At 29.8% G+C, this 17,014-nt stretch overlaps 1 protein-coding gene across 1 annotated transcript; it reads left to right on the top strand.

The window, feature by feature from the left end:
- Positions 1-276: 276 nt before the first annotated feature.
- LOC111911374 (putative disease resistance protein RGA3) lies at positions 277-14,226 on the top strand. Its single transcript, XM_023907164.3, has 2 exons — positions 277-504; positions 10,957-14,226. Exon 2 carries the CDS (start codon positions 10,963-10,965, stop codon positions 14,224-14,226), a length of 3,264 nt encoding a protein of 1,087 aa, XP_023762932.1. The 5' UTR covers positions 277-504; positions 10,957-10,962.
- The last annotated feature ends 2,788 nt before the right edge of the window (positions 14,227-17,014 follow it).

The following is a 17,014-nucleotide window of genomic DNA, read 5'->3' as shown; positions in this document are numbered from 1 at the left end:
ATTCAACCTGTAGAAAGAGGGCAGCAAAATATTGCAGCTGAATCATTACTTCCATTCGTTAAACAATTATGCACTTTTTTGTATAATGAATCAAATAGAAAACAAAATTATGGCATTTCCAATTCTAAATATATTTTAATCCTTTACATTTGTTCTGTATTAACTTTTAATATAATGCAGGGAACTATGAATAATTCCCCATAGATAACCAACAATAATTTATTGCAAATAAACAAACCTAAAAAAATCTTTTGGATCCAATCGAAGTATGGATCCCCTTCTAGTTTATATGAATTATGGTACATCAATTATTATTTATGATTCCATGTTTAATAATAGATAAATCTCAACAAGACTTTGTTGGGCGTCCGTTTCCCTTTGTCAATTCTCTCACACATCCTATGAATTGTACTCTTTTTTTCTTACAACTCACAATTTATCCTTCATATCTAGGATCCTTTCCTTTACAAAGAAGAAAATTGAAAGAGAAAAGCAGACACACAGGTATTTTCTTTTATTTATTGTTTACATGTATATTGATTAGTCCTTTATATCATTTTACTCGTATCTATGTATACACTCAATTGTTTTGTTGGTTAAGATATCCTTATTTGAGTATGATTGTCGAACAAAATTCAGTTGATGGAATCCACTTGCCCTTTCATTTTTACTCGTTTGACCTCTAAACATGGCATAAGATTAGTTGTTGATCATCAATTAAATCTAAAATTGTTTAAGAATTTTTATAAACATGTTGATTGTTTACCCATCAAGATTTTCTCTTGTTAAGTCTTCATCATCGGAGACTTAGAATAAATAATAGGGGAGACAATGAATCAACTTATGCGTTATACTAACGGATGTTTAAATTGGCTTTGATTTTGAATCTTAATGTTTTAAAATGATAAATTTTTTTATTAAATTACTTTATATAAAAATTGTGTTTTCATTTTTGTTTTTGTAGTCTTTTGATTTTGTAGAAGAAAAAAAAAAAAACGAACCGAGAAGTTTGGCATCTTTATCCCAAGCTGAATCGCCTATATGTTGTATGAATGATTTTACTTTTAAGGGTATTATTAATTACATTAACCTTAAAAGATGAAAATTATAAGAAAGTTGGTTGTATATTTAGATCAAAAGTTCAAAAAAATAATAAATAATAATAATAATAATAATAATAATAATAATAATAATAATAATAATAATAATAATAATAATAATGAAAAGAATATAACAGTTTGTCAACTCAATAATAGAATTCAATGAGCACATGTACTCCTTCAATTTATAAAATAGTCTTAAAACAATTTGTCAACTCAATAATTTAAAATTTTCATAACTAGTCCCTATGGTTGGTACAAAATAATCATTACAAGTCCTTTTGAGAAATTATTTATATGATTGGTCATTTTAAGGTTTAAAATGCATAGGATGAATCTTTTTCTGTCAAATAGGAATACATATCGTGTGCTCTTTAAACCAAAAAAAGACCAACCATATTACTCAAAAGGACTCACCGTGTGCGCTTTAAACTTGAAATTGACTAATTATATCAAAAAATCCCAAAAAAAGCTTGTATTGATATTAATTTTCTCTCAACCACAAAGACCAATTGTTAATTTTTTTTTTCATAATTTGAAATAACATTGACTAACAAACATAAACAAATTTAGTCATTTAATTTATAAATTCCTTATAAGATCATAAAAACAAAAACTTGTTTGATTATTATTAATGTTATATATATATATATATATATATATATATATATATATATATATATATATATATATATATATATATATATATATATATATATATACTGACTTCTAATATTACTAGTATTTAAGTCACTCACGTGTTGTGATGGAGAAATCATTGATCAAATTGATCACAAAAATATAAAAACAAAAGTTTTGATCCAAAAGGAGGAGAAAAATAAAAATAAAGTTTGAAAGTTTATCTATCTTATTTGTTACAATACCAAAAATGAAAATTTGATTAAATAATAATAGTAAGTAATATTAATAAAAACAAATTATGTAAGGAATAAAAAACATAACTTTCAAAAATAATAAGAACCAAAAATTACAAAAAAAAAAAAAAAAAAAAAGTTGTGATCTAAAAGGAGGAAAAAAATAAAAATAAAGTTTGAAAGTTTATCTTATCTGTTACAATAAGTAATATTAATAAAAACAAATTATGTAAGAGATAAAAAATATAAGAATAAAAAAATATAACTCTAAAATATAATAAGAACCATAAATTACAACTCTAAAATATAATAGTAAGTTATAAAAAATATAACTCTAAAATCTAATAAGAACCAAAAATTACAACTCATAAATCATAAAATACTAATAATTTAACATTAAAAATATCTGTTTTTAAAACTGCTAAATTAAAATTACTTGATAAAAAAATTCAACTTTGAAATTTTTTTTATTAACATATCCAACATCTCAATTTCCAAAGAGCCTCTTCTTATGCATTTTGTATTGAATGCTTTAAATGTTATACTTTTGTACGTTTTAGATGGTTTTGTTTTGAACATAACAACAGCACATGAACACCTCCATACAAACAAAGCATGTACAATGCAAATTATATATATATATATATATATATATATATATATATATATATATATATATATATATATATATATATATATATATATATATATATATATATAGGATTAGGTTCTATGGAAAACAATATTCTTTAAAACCGCACATTTTTATATAAATTTGATGAAATTTTTTTTGAAAAAAACCAAAAAAATAAAAAAATAAAAAAAATTAAAATAAATAAATAATTATATATATATATATATATATATATATATATATATATAAAGTCAAAAAATTTTGTGATCTTTAAGTATATTTTTATGGTTTTTAGGGTTTTTTTTGTTTTCCATATAACCCTTCCATATATATATATACAGGCCCGACCCAAGGGTAGGGCGACCTGAGCTATGGCCCAAGGCAGCAGTGGGCTGAGGGGCATCAGTTTTTCAATAGCTGTAATGGGTATTGGGTACGTACGGGCCAAAAACGATAATCCATTAAACCATTAAGTCTATTAGCAACATTAAACATAAGAAACATAAGGCCATAAGGGAAAAAGGGCACGAGATTGGCTGCGACAATAAAAAAAATACGCAGGCATCTTTCTTGGTATTGTAAACTCACACGCTTAAATCAAAATCGAGGAGTCGCGGCACATTAGACGAGTAGAATCACAGGAGATGGCTTATGATTATACGATTATTAATTCGGTTCTCCTTCTTGTTTTCGTAAATTAATCCCAAAATCAAAAACCCCTTCTCCTTCTATACTTTTTGAGTTTCGAGTTCTCCTTCTCTGTCTCGGGGTTTTGACTTCTAGTTTCAGAAATCACCATTAAGTTTGGTATTTGAGTTATGGAATCTGAGTGTTCCTTCTAATATCGGCTCTTTTTTAGTTATGATGTTCTCATTCTTGGCTTTTGATTTTGATTTCAAATTAAGGTAATTATTCTGAAATTCTTATGGTGATATTAGGTTTCTGAAATTATTAATTTTTAGATATTATGATATCGCCGTATTGTAAAGCAGTGATATTTTGACCGATGAAATATTCCGATAGAATGAAAATTTGTATTATACTTCAAGGAGAGGCATTACTAGATTCTTTGACCAATTGGAACATAATTTCTTGACTTCGTACCCTTATAGCAAGAAAATATGTTGTTTATGACTTAAAATCCTATAGTTGTGGTTATTATTGTGATGTGGTTATGCTTTTGTAAGTTGTAACATGGGTGAAAGATCATATGTTAAACTTTAGTCTATCTTGGAATTTGGGAAATGAGATCCCTCTCTTGCATATAAATTCTAGAGCGGTTATTTTGTTTATTAACCTTTAACCAAAATCATTTTCATGCTATCAAAACATTATGCCTTCTCACTACTGGTGATTTAACTTTTTTGATATTAAGATTAGTATAATCTATTTATTCTGATTAAATGTATTCTATTAGTGTTGAACCATTTAACTTTTTTGATATTAAGATTAGTATAATCTATTTATTCTGATTAAATGTATTCTATTAGTGTTGAACCAATCTGTTTCAAACCCTATGAACTTAAAATCTTATGGTCCATTCAAATATGCAATTGTGAGCTTGAGTCAAATATCTGTACAAAACAGGAAATATGAGTTCTGATATTTTAATCAACTGATTGACATTGCAGAGGAGTAGAATTTGTAATGTCTCCATCAAGTTAAAAGATCGTAGGTTAAAGGACAGTGGGAAAAGATTAATAGAAAACTTTTGTGAAAAGAATGATTTGTTAAACAAGTTATTTGAAAACCATGAATTATAAAAGACTTGGAATTTGCAATGGTTATTTTGATTTTGTATGTGATTCTAAGTTGTTATGTGATTAGGTATGATATTTTCAACTTCTTGATGGTTTGTTGATCGTAAGGACATTTTTTTATTAAACACACTCATTTACCAACCTTATCAACCAACGTCATTTTTATATATATGATTTGGTCCATATTACTAGATAAATATAAGGGCATTATTCTATTTTCTAGCCCTGGGCATGAAAAATCAATGGACCGGTCCTATATATATATATATATATATATATATATATATATATATATATATATATGGTTGAGTTCAACAAGAAACCATTTTAAACCTTAGAACGAAGAAACCAAACTTTTCTAAAACTTTAGAGCAATTTTTTCATCGAAAAAAAAAATAAAAATATAGAAATTCATAACTTTTATCCTCCATCCATTGATATAAAATTTGATAAAAAAAATTGATTTGTTCAGATTCACCCTGTGAAATCTGTGCTGTGAAATCTGTGCATATTCACACTATGAATCTGTGTAGATTCACACTGTGAATTTGTGCAAATTCATACAGTGAATTTATACAAAATTAATGATTTATAGTGAATTTATACAAAATTACTAAATATAGGTGTGTATGGGGCATTTTATACCTCACATGGATCTTCAAACATATTAGATTTGAACTTTTTCTTGGTTGGTATTACTTGGAGGATATGCATTGTCAAATGATATATTAATTGTTAGATATGCATTATTACTTATTTTATTAACTAAACATTGATTTTATTGAATTTGATTTTCTTCCTTAGCAGCATAATTAGATATATTGGTTTAATTGCATAAACATTGTTTAGTATAATTATCATATACATTTCATATACAGTGTCGAAAAATATACTGAAATTTGATTCTTTTTTCCTTAAGAATATTACTAAAGTTGTCAGACCGGTCAGACCGATCACAATTAAAAATTAGACAAAATTGTCTGTCTTATATGTCGAAAATTGTCACTTTGATCAAAAAATGTTTGAACTAGCATTGGTGGTTTAAAAAATGTTTGAACTAGCACCGGTGGTCAAAATAAGTGAAAACATAATAAATAGTCTTTGTGGTAGTGAAATGACGAAAATACTTTTTAATTAACGGACAAAACTTAACGGAGTTACCAATATGGATCAATCGTCAAAAGTTTTGAAAGCATAGGAAACATCTGTGATGTTTTTAAACCACATAGACTAAACTTCAAATTTTAGGAAACTACAGGGACCATATATGATGTTTTTTCGTTATATATTTATAAATTGAAACCGAGTAGTGTCCAAGGATCCCCTGTGTCCCATATAGGTCTGCTCTTATATATATATATATATATATATATATATATATATATATATATATATATATATATATATATATATATATATATATATATATATATATATATATATATATATATATATATATAAAGAGAGAGAGAGATTCTTATCCGTCAATAGTACGAGTTAATATATTAATAGTGTTTTATTTGGATTAAATTTAAATATTTTTTTTCTGAATTTTTATTTTTTATTTTTCTCAATTTCATTCTTTAATTTTTTTTAAAAGAACTCCTTAAAATTGAAAGTTTTTACTGAAAAATATAAAATGAAAAATTGAAAGTTTTAAAATAAAGTAAAATGTTAAAGGTTTTTTTAGAAAAATAAAATAAAAACTATTAGGGCTTTTTCTAACTTTTTTTTCCTAAAACTAAAAATACATGTTTTTATTTTTAATTTTTTAATTTTTTTAAGATATTAACTTTTTCATGCTTTTCACCTTAGGTGATTTTAGAATGCAGCTTTGTTTTTCATATGTTCTTATTAGATGCATTGTCATTCATCTTTTTATTCAATTTATTATTTATATGTATTATATAACTCTATAATTTTGTATTATATATAATTTATTGCATTTTTTCTTAAAATATATTAAGTCTAAAAAAGTTATATTAATTTTTAATAAAAAAGCAACATTTATTTGTTAATAATTTTATTATAATTTTTTATTTATTAAAGAGTTCAATAATTATTGATTTTCATATTCATTAAACACTAACATGACTTTGCAGTATAATTGAATTTATTGTATAACAACTAAACGTTCCATCTTATACAAACCTTTTAGTAAACCATTCGTTGTGAAGCTATTTGTTTGACAAAATGAGGTTGGTTTCGCTATTATATTTGTTTCATCTTTATTCAAGTTTTATCACAATAAAATCAGAAGTTATTTTATATAAAATAAGGTTTATTCAATAAGAGATATTTTATTTTGTATTTATTTTCGCATTTTAGACCTAAAACCTTTTTTTTACAAAATAAATCCAATGTTGACATATTCCTTGTTCTTTGATTAATAGAGCGAGTTACTAAGAGCTAAATTGGTTTTATTCCATAAAAACCTAGATTTATTTCTTATTTTACGTTTAAACCTAAGTTTTTTTTTCAAAGTAAACACATCTATAACCTATTTCTTTGTTATATTATTAATGGAGCCGATTACCAACATGTAACCCTATAACTCTTAAAACACATGCATCCTAAGTATCGATCAAATCATCTAGTTAGATAGTATGTTTTCCACCCTAAATATAGTTTACAAAAAACTTGATAACTACTAACTAACCCATTGCTTCTAAAGTGTCAATTTTAGAATAATTTCATAATGGATATGATTTCCAATATAAAGCATCAACATAATTTCACCAAGGTATCATGTTAGAGTTATAATTTTACACATACACAACGCAAGTGTTTCACAAAGCAATATGACTTGATTATTGTAACATCCAAAAATACAAGGTAAAATTTTCATTTTTAAATCAACCAAATCATTCATTCATTACATCCAAAAGATAGACAGAGTATCGAAAGGTGTTTAAAAATAACATTAGAGTAATACCAAAATCAAAGTGTGGAATCTCTAGTGGATGCGATGCAATCATGTCGGGTCCTTCCCTTTGGAACCATAATTACCTGAAACATTTAAACATAAGTTGTATGCACAAAGTTTTACGAGTTCCCAAAAATAACACATATTGTACATATCAATGGGCCTAATCGTAGGGGTATATTTCAACCCATGTGAATGCTATGATCCAACCATAGTCTTATAATCACTTCCGTTGCTACAAACCATCTATAATCTTTCCTTCCATGATCCAACCATGGTCTTCCATACAAGTGATGTGATCTAACCACAGTCTTTCATACAAGTGTTGTGATCCAAAAATAGTCTTTCATGCAAGAGTCACAAAAATAGTCTAGCATCCTATATAGTAGAGTGAGAAGACTCACCTCATAAATGCATTCAATAGCTAACGATCTCTCACAGTAAAAAAGCAGATGCTACACACCTCCTACTGAATCATAAAAGGTAAATCCTTAGTCTACCTTCTAATACTAGCAATTGACCAAAAGTCAAACCATGTCAAAAAGTTAACGATCAAATGACCTCCACATTGTGGCCAACCCATGGCTACGTCATGGCTACAAAATTTAGTCGCAATCAGAATGTGCTACCATGATGTGGTTAACATGCCACCACCCTGCAGGTTCCAAGCGAAATAGTCGCAAAACCCTTCTTCACCACGTCATGGTTACTACAATTTGGACGATTTAATGGATTCAGTTCTAAATCCACTAAGCCACTTGTTCATACTTTCTAGGATGCTTCTTGGGACCTTAATGGTCCATAAAAGTCCAACCTTTATGGGCATGCATGACTCATGCATTCTCTTCACCCAACTAGGTCAAAAGATGATAAAATGGCCTAAAACACCTGTATGGCTCTTAAAACTGATTCACCTTCTAGATCTATAAGATATAGTAACCAAGGGAGTGATATGAGTTATAAATTTGCAAACTTTATCTCATAGTACCATTCCAGTCACAACTATGAACCCATAAATGCAACCAAATCCTAGATCTATTAAGAAGGAACAAAAAATAATAAGTCTTGGACTCTTACAAATGGTCTAGGGAGTGATTCCAAAGATGGAAAAGAGTTGCTTGCTTGATCCTTGCACCAAAATGAGCCAAGAACTTCAAAGGGAGGCCATGGTTAATATGGCCTTAAGCTCGAAAATGAGGGCTTTTTTACATCATCCGTCACCACGTCGTGGAAAGCATGCTGCCATGTCATGGTGCCTTTAATGAAAACTCATGTTCCTTACAGAATGCGACGCCGTGGTAGTCCTTTCACCACTTCGTGGACAAAGAAAATCCTCAAGAATTACAAACTAAAATACGTACCTGGAATCAGGCGTTACAATCATCTTTGTTACTAGTGATTAATAACTCTTAATATTGGATTATAATGGAAATTTTCTTTATCAAACTCATTACACAACCCCTTATTTTTTTTTCTAAACCTTACCATTATTATCAACGTAAGGGTTAATGATTAACAAAGTATATTATATTGTTGACGACCAACTTCTAAACTATTTACAATCTCTTCACTATGATCTTCCATGATAGTCACATACACTCAAAATTAAATCATAATATATATAAAAGAACGACCCAAAACGAGCATCTTTCCTTTTAGGTTGATAGTTAAACAAAAAATCAATTATAATAATAGAAGTATGGTTAGACCAAGCACATCCATGCCTTTCTAAATAACATCAATATTGACTAATGTTTATGTATGAAAGGGTGTATGTGAGGTAGGGACAGTTAAGGAGTGTAGTTACAACCTTGAAGTAACAATAAGTGTTTGTTAATGTTAAAAGTCGTTTCTAAATACGCTCTTTCCAAAAAAAAGTCGGTTCTAAATACAGAAAAAGCTTAAGAAGTATGAAAAGTTAGAAATGACATGATCACAAGTTCACAACATATCAAGATAAATAAGTAAGTACATTAACAATTGATAGTATAATATCACTATAATATGATGTGCTAAATTACTATATAAGATAAATATTGTTTCTTGAACTATTTGGATTAAGTAGATTATCAAGTTATACTAAATCTTGTGGCCTATCTATAAGTTAGTGGTTCCCTATGATATTAGTTGTTGGGGATATCTGAAATAACAAAGAATAGGGTAAAGTTTATTTTGAAAATAATTAGGTTTAAAACAAGAAAAAAAAAACCAAAATGTAGGGTTTTTTAAGGAATACACACAATTAAGTTGATAAGCGGATCCATTAATTAACAGTTAAGTTTATTTCGAAAAAAAATGTTCTAGATCCAAAACAAAATATACTTTATTTGATTGAATGAAGCCTATAAAATATAGCATTACTAATGATGAGTTATATATTCAATCACATGAATCAAACTAAAGTAAATGCAAGTACACATCGTGTAAGTAATTCTTTTAATTTCTATGATTGAGAAGGAAATGGGTTAGCATAGAAAATGACAACAAGAGAGTGAAAAATGAAATTACGTGGAAAATGTTAATGACTCTAACCTATGACACTATTTATAGAAAACATGCCAACTGCCTTTAATTATTGATCACTAAACAATGTGTAGACTTCGACACTTAAGAGACAAATAAAGTGCTACACATAATAAAAAATATATTGATATAGTTAATATATCGATATAGACTACAAGATTGATCTTCGACATATAAGTCTTCGACACCAACTGCACTTTAAAGATAACTTCAACATTTATGCTTATTCACAACAAAATACATTATATACAAATTTCTGATGATCATATTTAAAATATACCCTATATTCGACACGATGCATGAAATTCTAAATGCGTGTTTAGCAAAAATAACAGGAAATGTAGTTTTTATTTGTATAGGATTGCTTGGAAAAAGTAACCGAAAGCTTTTAAAACATGTATAGTTACATAAACAGACATATTTGTAAAATATAAAATAAAAACATAATTTAAAGAAAAAAAATTATTATGTCAGTTTGCAAGTATGTAAAAAAGTTTTTTGTTAAATGCTATATTTGAAATAACTTTTTTAAGCTAAAAGTTAAAAATTTATGCTGTCGAACGAATTATTTTTCATAAAATCTAAATGCAAAAAGTTCCCATAAAATGGGTACCCAACACACCCTACGGAAGGTTTTGAATTTTAATCACGTCTAGTTACTTTTAGTATCGGCTTACCTTTTTATTATGTATGACTACTAGCTAGTCACCATACATATTAAAATTTCTAATTAATTAGTAATTGATAAGATATATAAATAATCAAAGATAAATTTCGAAGGTCGACAAAATTATATTTTTTTGCATTTTTCATGTTGGATTTTCATTGTATAGATGCATGTATATCCTCTTTTTTGTATTGTATGCAAAAATTATCGAATAAGTAACATAACCATGGGTTATTTTACTTTATATATAAGATTGTGTTAAAACCTGTTAAATAAGATCAAAGTCTAGATGTTTATATGATTTGTTTCTAACTTCTGTTAAAAGGGTTCTAAGAATTTAATAAAAGCTCAGCTATAACAATTAAAGTCATACCATTTCATTAAATATATTAAAAAAGCCACACCATTTTTGAATATCTAGCTCCATCCACCATCTCACCGTGCCCCTCTCTTCTCTCTCAATGTCAACAGGAAAAAATGGGTGACGCTTTAGTGACAGCTATTGCCGAGCGCATACATAAAAAGGTAGTCTCAATTGCTGCCAAAGATATCGCCCTTGCCTGGGGTTACAAAAAGAAGTTGGACACTCTTGAACATACGTTAAAAATTATATGTGCCAAGTTACGGGATACTGAGAATGAAAAAGGTAAAAACCATGGTGTGATGGTATGGCTGACACTCCTAAAACATGTAGTTGGTGAAGCAGATGATCTGTTGGATGAGGTTCATTACGAAATGCTGAGGCATGAGGTGGTGACACGAGATGAATCCAGAATGATATCCTTCAAATCTGTCCCGAGTTTGAAAACATTTTCAATTCGTAGAGGATTAGGGCACAGGATCGAAAACATTACCGAAAAGTTTTTTGAGATGAATGAACATGCCAACAATTTAGGACTACAAAATAGACACCCTCATCTTGTCCAGGATGGTGTCTATCAGGAGACTGATTCATGTCTTGATGAATTCAAAATTGTTGGAAGGGAGAGTGATGAACTACATATCATACAACTTTTAACCGAATCAAAAAAAGAAGAAAAAATTAGGATTCTTCCCATTGTGGGAATGGGTGGAATAGGGAAGACCACACTGGCTAAGTTGGTCTACCATAATCCAAAAATCGAGCAACATTTTGATGCTAGAGTTTGGTTGTGTGTGTCGGTTATGGTTGACGTCGACACAATTCTTGCAAAGATTTGTAGATTTCTTGGCGGATATAAATGGAATTTACAAACTAGGGTCAACTTAATTACATATCTTCAAGAGAAGTTGGGATCAAAAAGGTATTTGGTAGTCTTGGATGGCGTTTGGGATAGAGAGATGACACATTGGGATGATTTCCAGAGTTGTATGCTAAAAGTAAACCCACAGAATGGAAGTTGCATTCTTGTCACTACACGAAATCTTGAAATTGGAAGTAAGGCTTTTAATGAGGAGTTCCATGCTTTGCAAGGTCTTTCTGATGATGACTGTTGGTATATCTTTAAAGAGAGAGTGTTTGTAGCAGGACAATCATTGTTGCCAGAATTAGAGGAGATAGGACATGACATTGTGAACAAGTGTCGTGGTTTGCCGCTGTTAGTAAAGGTAATAGGAGGCATGTTGCGAAACTATAATAAAAAAGAGAAATGGTTGTCCATCAGAGATAGCAACGTTTGGGATCCAGAAGAAGAAGGAGATATAGTTCAAAACATCTTGAAATTAAGCTTTGATAATCTGCCTAATTTTGTTGTCAAGCAATGCTTCACATATTGTTCCATTTTCAACAAGGACAGGGTCATGAACAACAAAGAACTTATCCAATTGTGGATGGCTTTAGGGTTGGTTCTAGATGATGAGAGTACAAAAAAGGAGATGGAGGATGTTGGAAATGATATTTTCCAACTTTTAGTAAGAATTTCAATGCTCCAAGATGTTAAAAGGGATGAGTATGATTACTTCACTTATTTTGGCATCCATGAAATCGCTTCTTGTGGTACACATAATCAGGTGTATGATCTTTCAGTATCACTTTCCAAACATGAAAACTCGTGTCTGATGCTTTCGACAAACAATGATATTCTACGTATTCCTCAGGTTAAACATCTTTCTGTGTACCAAGAACGGAATGAGCATTGTGAATTCAACACCAAGCTTTCTACGGTTATAAAAGATTATCTTACATGTAGAAGTTTGCAAACAATGTTCTTTGAGGGTGAAATTGAGAAAAACATTTCCTTTCAACGTTTCAACTCCATACGAATCCTAAAGCTCTCTTGTTGTGAAGTAGAGGAGCTAGATGATTCACTTGGAGAGTTGGTGTATCTTAGGTTTCTTGATTTATCATACACCCGAATCCAATTTCTTCCAAAATCTATTGGTAAACTTTACCATTTGCAAACTCTGAAGTTGTATGGCTGCTATGCTCTCCTAGGATTGCCGGAGGAAATGACAAATTTGATAAGCCTAAGAAACTTAGAGTTTCCAAAAATTGTCAGAGTGCACAAGGTGGGACAACTGACTTCTCTACGAACCTTACCTTTCTTTGGTGTCCATGGATGGAAGGGATATCAAATTGAAGAGCTGGGTAGTCTGAAACACCTTCGTGGAGAGATACAAATTTTCAATCTGGAAGAAATTAGCAGCAAAGAAGATGCTTTGAAGGCTGATTTATCACGAAAGAAGAATTTATACATGATAGATTTCATTTGGTCTAGGAATGAAGGTTCCAATAGAAATGACTTGGATGTATTGGAAGGCTTGCAACCCCCTGAAAATGTGAAACATTTGACAATTTTAAATTTTTCTAGTGATAATTTTCCGGCATGGGTAATGAAGATGGCAATAAATATTGATGAGAAATGGGTGCCCCTTCGTCATCTTGTTGGGATCAAATTATCTGGATGTAGCAGTTGCCTCTATCTTCCGATCCTTGAGTACTTGCCACTTCTTCAAGATCTTGTGTTACAGAACATGGACAACTTGACATGCTTAAAAAGTTCTTTACACCAAGGCAACAATGTTACAAGATTAATGAAGCCTTTATCTCCATCACTGAGATCTCTCCAACTAAGTGGTATGAAAAGACTAGAAAAATGGATAGATACATCAACGAATAGCTCAACAATGATATCGCCTGTTCTTGAGACGTTGCGAATTCATGAGTGCCCAAAGATAATTCTCTTAGACGAATGCCATCCCCATCCTCTTGTTTCCTTACAAATAGATAGTTGTGATAACCTCGTATCCATTAAGAGTATACAAGGCCTAAAATCTCTGGAATCTTTAGAAATCCACAAATGTCCTAGTCTTTTAAGAATACCCGATTTACCCCACCAAGGAAATTCTTTAAAGATCATGAGAATCATTTGCAGCAGTAAATTGACTTACTTACCTCGTGAAATATTCAACTGTTATTCCTTCTTAACCAAGTTGTCACTTGGTCCCTTCTCCAATGAGCTCCATTCTTTCCCAAGTCTCCAAGGCATAGAGAAGTTGAGAAACCACCTACGCTCGTTAGAATTGTCTGGTTGGCATCATTGGGAGTCAATACCTGAAGAAATAAAACACCTAACGTTACTCACTCGGCTTTTCATATATGGTTTTGGAATGCAAGAATTGCCCACCTGGTTAAACAATATGTCATCTATCCGAGATACGAGGTTCTATGATTGCCCCAGGTTGGATAAAGGACTAGTTAAATTGGGAGTTCCACGGGGAAGTGGATTATGTCTTCTTAAATGGAATGAGAGTGTATATTGATATGTTAGTTGATTAGTGGTTTTAGTTTTTAAAAAGGCTGAACATGGTTTTGAGTTCATGTATTTTACTTTGTCTGTATGGTTATTTCGTATTTATAAAGATATATAATCTGTTACAATTACATGAATCACTTGCAACATTTTATTTAAAAGATTTATTCAAGTTAAGTCACCAATTAAATCGGAGGGAGTTTTGTTTTGAGTATTAAGCAATAAAGGGGGGATGTTGGACCACCAGGTAACATCTATAAAATCCTTATGAGTGAAAATGAATCTTTACTAGTATTGGCATATGCAATGATTCTTATGGAATGGTATCATTCCCTTATAGGATGCCCCTGTAATAATATGACTTGCCCCAACAATAGGAGCTAGGAGCGTAGTGGTTGAGTTGCAAAATTTCACACAGAAGGTTTAAGGTTCACCACAAGAAATGTCCTTTTTAGTGGCCATTTGTTTAGTGACTACTTAAAATATTGTTACTAGTAACATCATTGTCACCATATATTAAGTCATCATTTTCGATGACACCTTAATGTCACGTAGAAACAATACAGCGACACAATAATGATCAGTGAATTAAAAAATGAAAGAAGTTTAGTGATTATTTATAATTTGTACAAAAAAATAGTGAATATAAAATAATGATCATTAAATAAAATTTAAAATAGCAAAATAAATCGTTACAAAAAAGTTGTAGTCTGTGGCTAAATGACCAAAAATAATGGTCACTTATTTGAGGCTTAATGACAAAAAATTATGGTCATGTATTCAAGACTTAGTGACAAAAAATAATGGTTAGAGACTTAATGAGCAAAAATAATAGTCAATAAATACTCTTCTTTTTCTAACCTGCCTTAATGTCATATAAAAATATTATAACTACGTAGTACTGGACATTAAATTTTTAATGATCATATAAAATAATGGTCATGAACTATTTATATGTTTATAAGTTGAACAAAAGATAATGGTCACTACAAATTCAATATTACAAATATTGTTATTAATTAAACAACAAAACTGAGAATTCTAAACTTAAATCGTGTAAATGGTAACGAGGATAGTTTGGTAATTACCATTTTGATTGAAAGGCATTATGGTAATTTCCCATGAAAAACACAATATTAGATATTATGGTGTCACTACATAGATTTCTGATTATTTCATGTTAATAATTTTCAACCATTTGATGCTTATTGTACGATCATAAATATAAACTCAGTTAAGAAAATTATCATTTGGATAAATTTATTACATTTCATTTCACTGCATAATTTATCAACCGAAAATGTCAACAATGCCCTTACTTTGAACCAACGAAAAATCTCATCGCCATTACGCACAATCCATTCCTCCCTTTCTTCTATTCACAATCTGCATCGACCACCGCCACCATCGTTACCTTGCATTTCGTCTTCCATTGATGCTGCTCCAAGGCATTTATGTATACCAACATAAGCTTCTAAGACTTTCAATTTCTTCTTCTGCTTCGATTTTAGGTATGTTTCTCAACACTCTTCTACTTCGTATGACGATCGCTTCTCCAGAAATAATACATCAACTTGAATTTTTTATTTTTTAATATAAAACATCGACTTGTTGTTCATTTTAGGTGGATTTTAGTATTGTTCTTATAGGTTAATTTCGCTAAACTTAATTCCTTCAATTTTATGAACAAGTGTTGTATGAAATTCCACAATGAAATGCTAATAGTACACTCCAATGCTAACCAAACACGCTTGTAGTACACTATCCAAGACTTGTGTTTCCCATTTTCATGCATATTTTTTATTTCAAACTCTCTATGATGATATATATATATTTTTTTTTATCAATCTCTTTTTTAAAATACTAAAATGTGCATAAGGATTGTATCATGGAAGGCTGAGTGAATGTGGTACCACATATGGCAGACCATATCTTCCCTGTGAATTAAGAAGTGGAACTCTTGGTCCTAATGAGTTTGTTAAAACTTTATACTTATTGCACACTACAACTTACTACATTTGTAAGTTATTCACCAAGTGTTTACAACCGTCACCATATTACACTTATATACGGAAAGAAATATCATCATACTTCCATTTCGTCCTTTGGAAAAAACTAGCCATTTATAGCAAAACATTATTCAAATAAAAGAGAATTTCATTGGTACAATACTATAAAGCCTTAATAAGTTAAAAAATGGAAAGTACACATGCCACCGGTTTGTTGGAATTCTAAGTCACGTAGGACCTTAGAGACCAATCAATCTAGTTTATGGCATGTCGGTCTAAAGCTAGTTTCCTTATTCTATGTTACAAGTCGGTATCTAAAATTATATATATATATATATATATATATATATATATATATATATATATATATATATATATATATATATATATATAGATTGTTTTAGATCGAGTTATGATCATTGAGAGACATTGTAAACACCATGACTTTTAAGTGATTTTCTCATAATAATCAAAGAGCTATTTTGGTTAATTGTGTTTACATATTCTAAACTTGAATTGGTATCAAAGCTCGAGTGTTGGAAGCTTTGAGAAGGAGGAGCTGCTGCGGTAAAGGAAAAAGAGGTAGGATCGACTGTCATTGCATGTCCCATGCTCAATTCGACAAACTACACCATGTGGGCACTGAGAATGAAGGTTGCCTTATGAATTCACAAAGCATGGACTGTAATCGATCCAGGAACAGAGTATAATGAAGAAAAGGTTTACCTGGAGATGGGGTTGCTATATTAGGCTATATTGGAGACTCTAATCATGCAGATTGGAGATGTT

This window comes from Lactuca sativa, chromosome 2 (genome assembly GCF_002870075.4).
Source record: "Lactuca sativa cultivar Salinas chromosome 2, Lsat_Salinas_v11, whole genome shotgun sequence".
Lineage (NCBI taxonomy): Eukaryota > Viridiplantae > Streptophyta > Magnoliopsida > Asterales > Asteraceae > Lactuca > Lactuca sativa.
The sequence above is the reverse complement of the archived record's forward strand: the minus strand, read 5'-3'. Positions and strand labels throughout refer to the sequence as shown.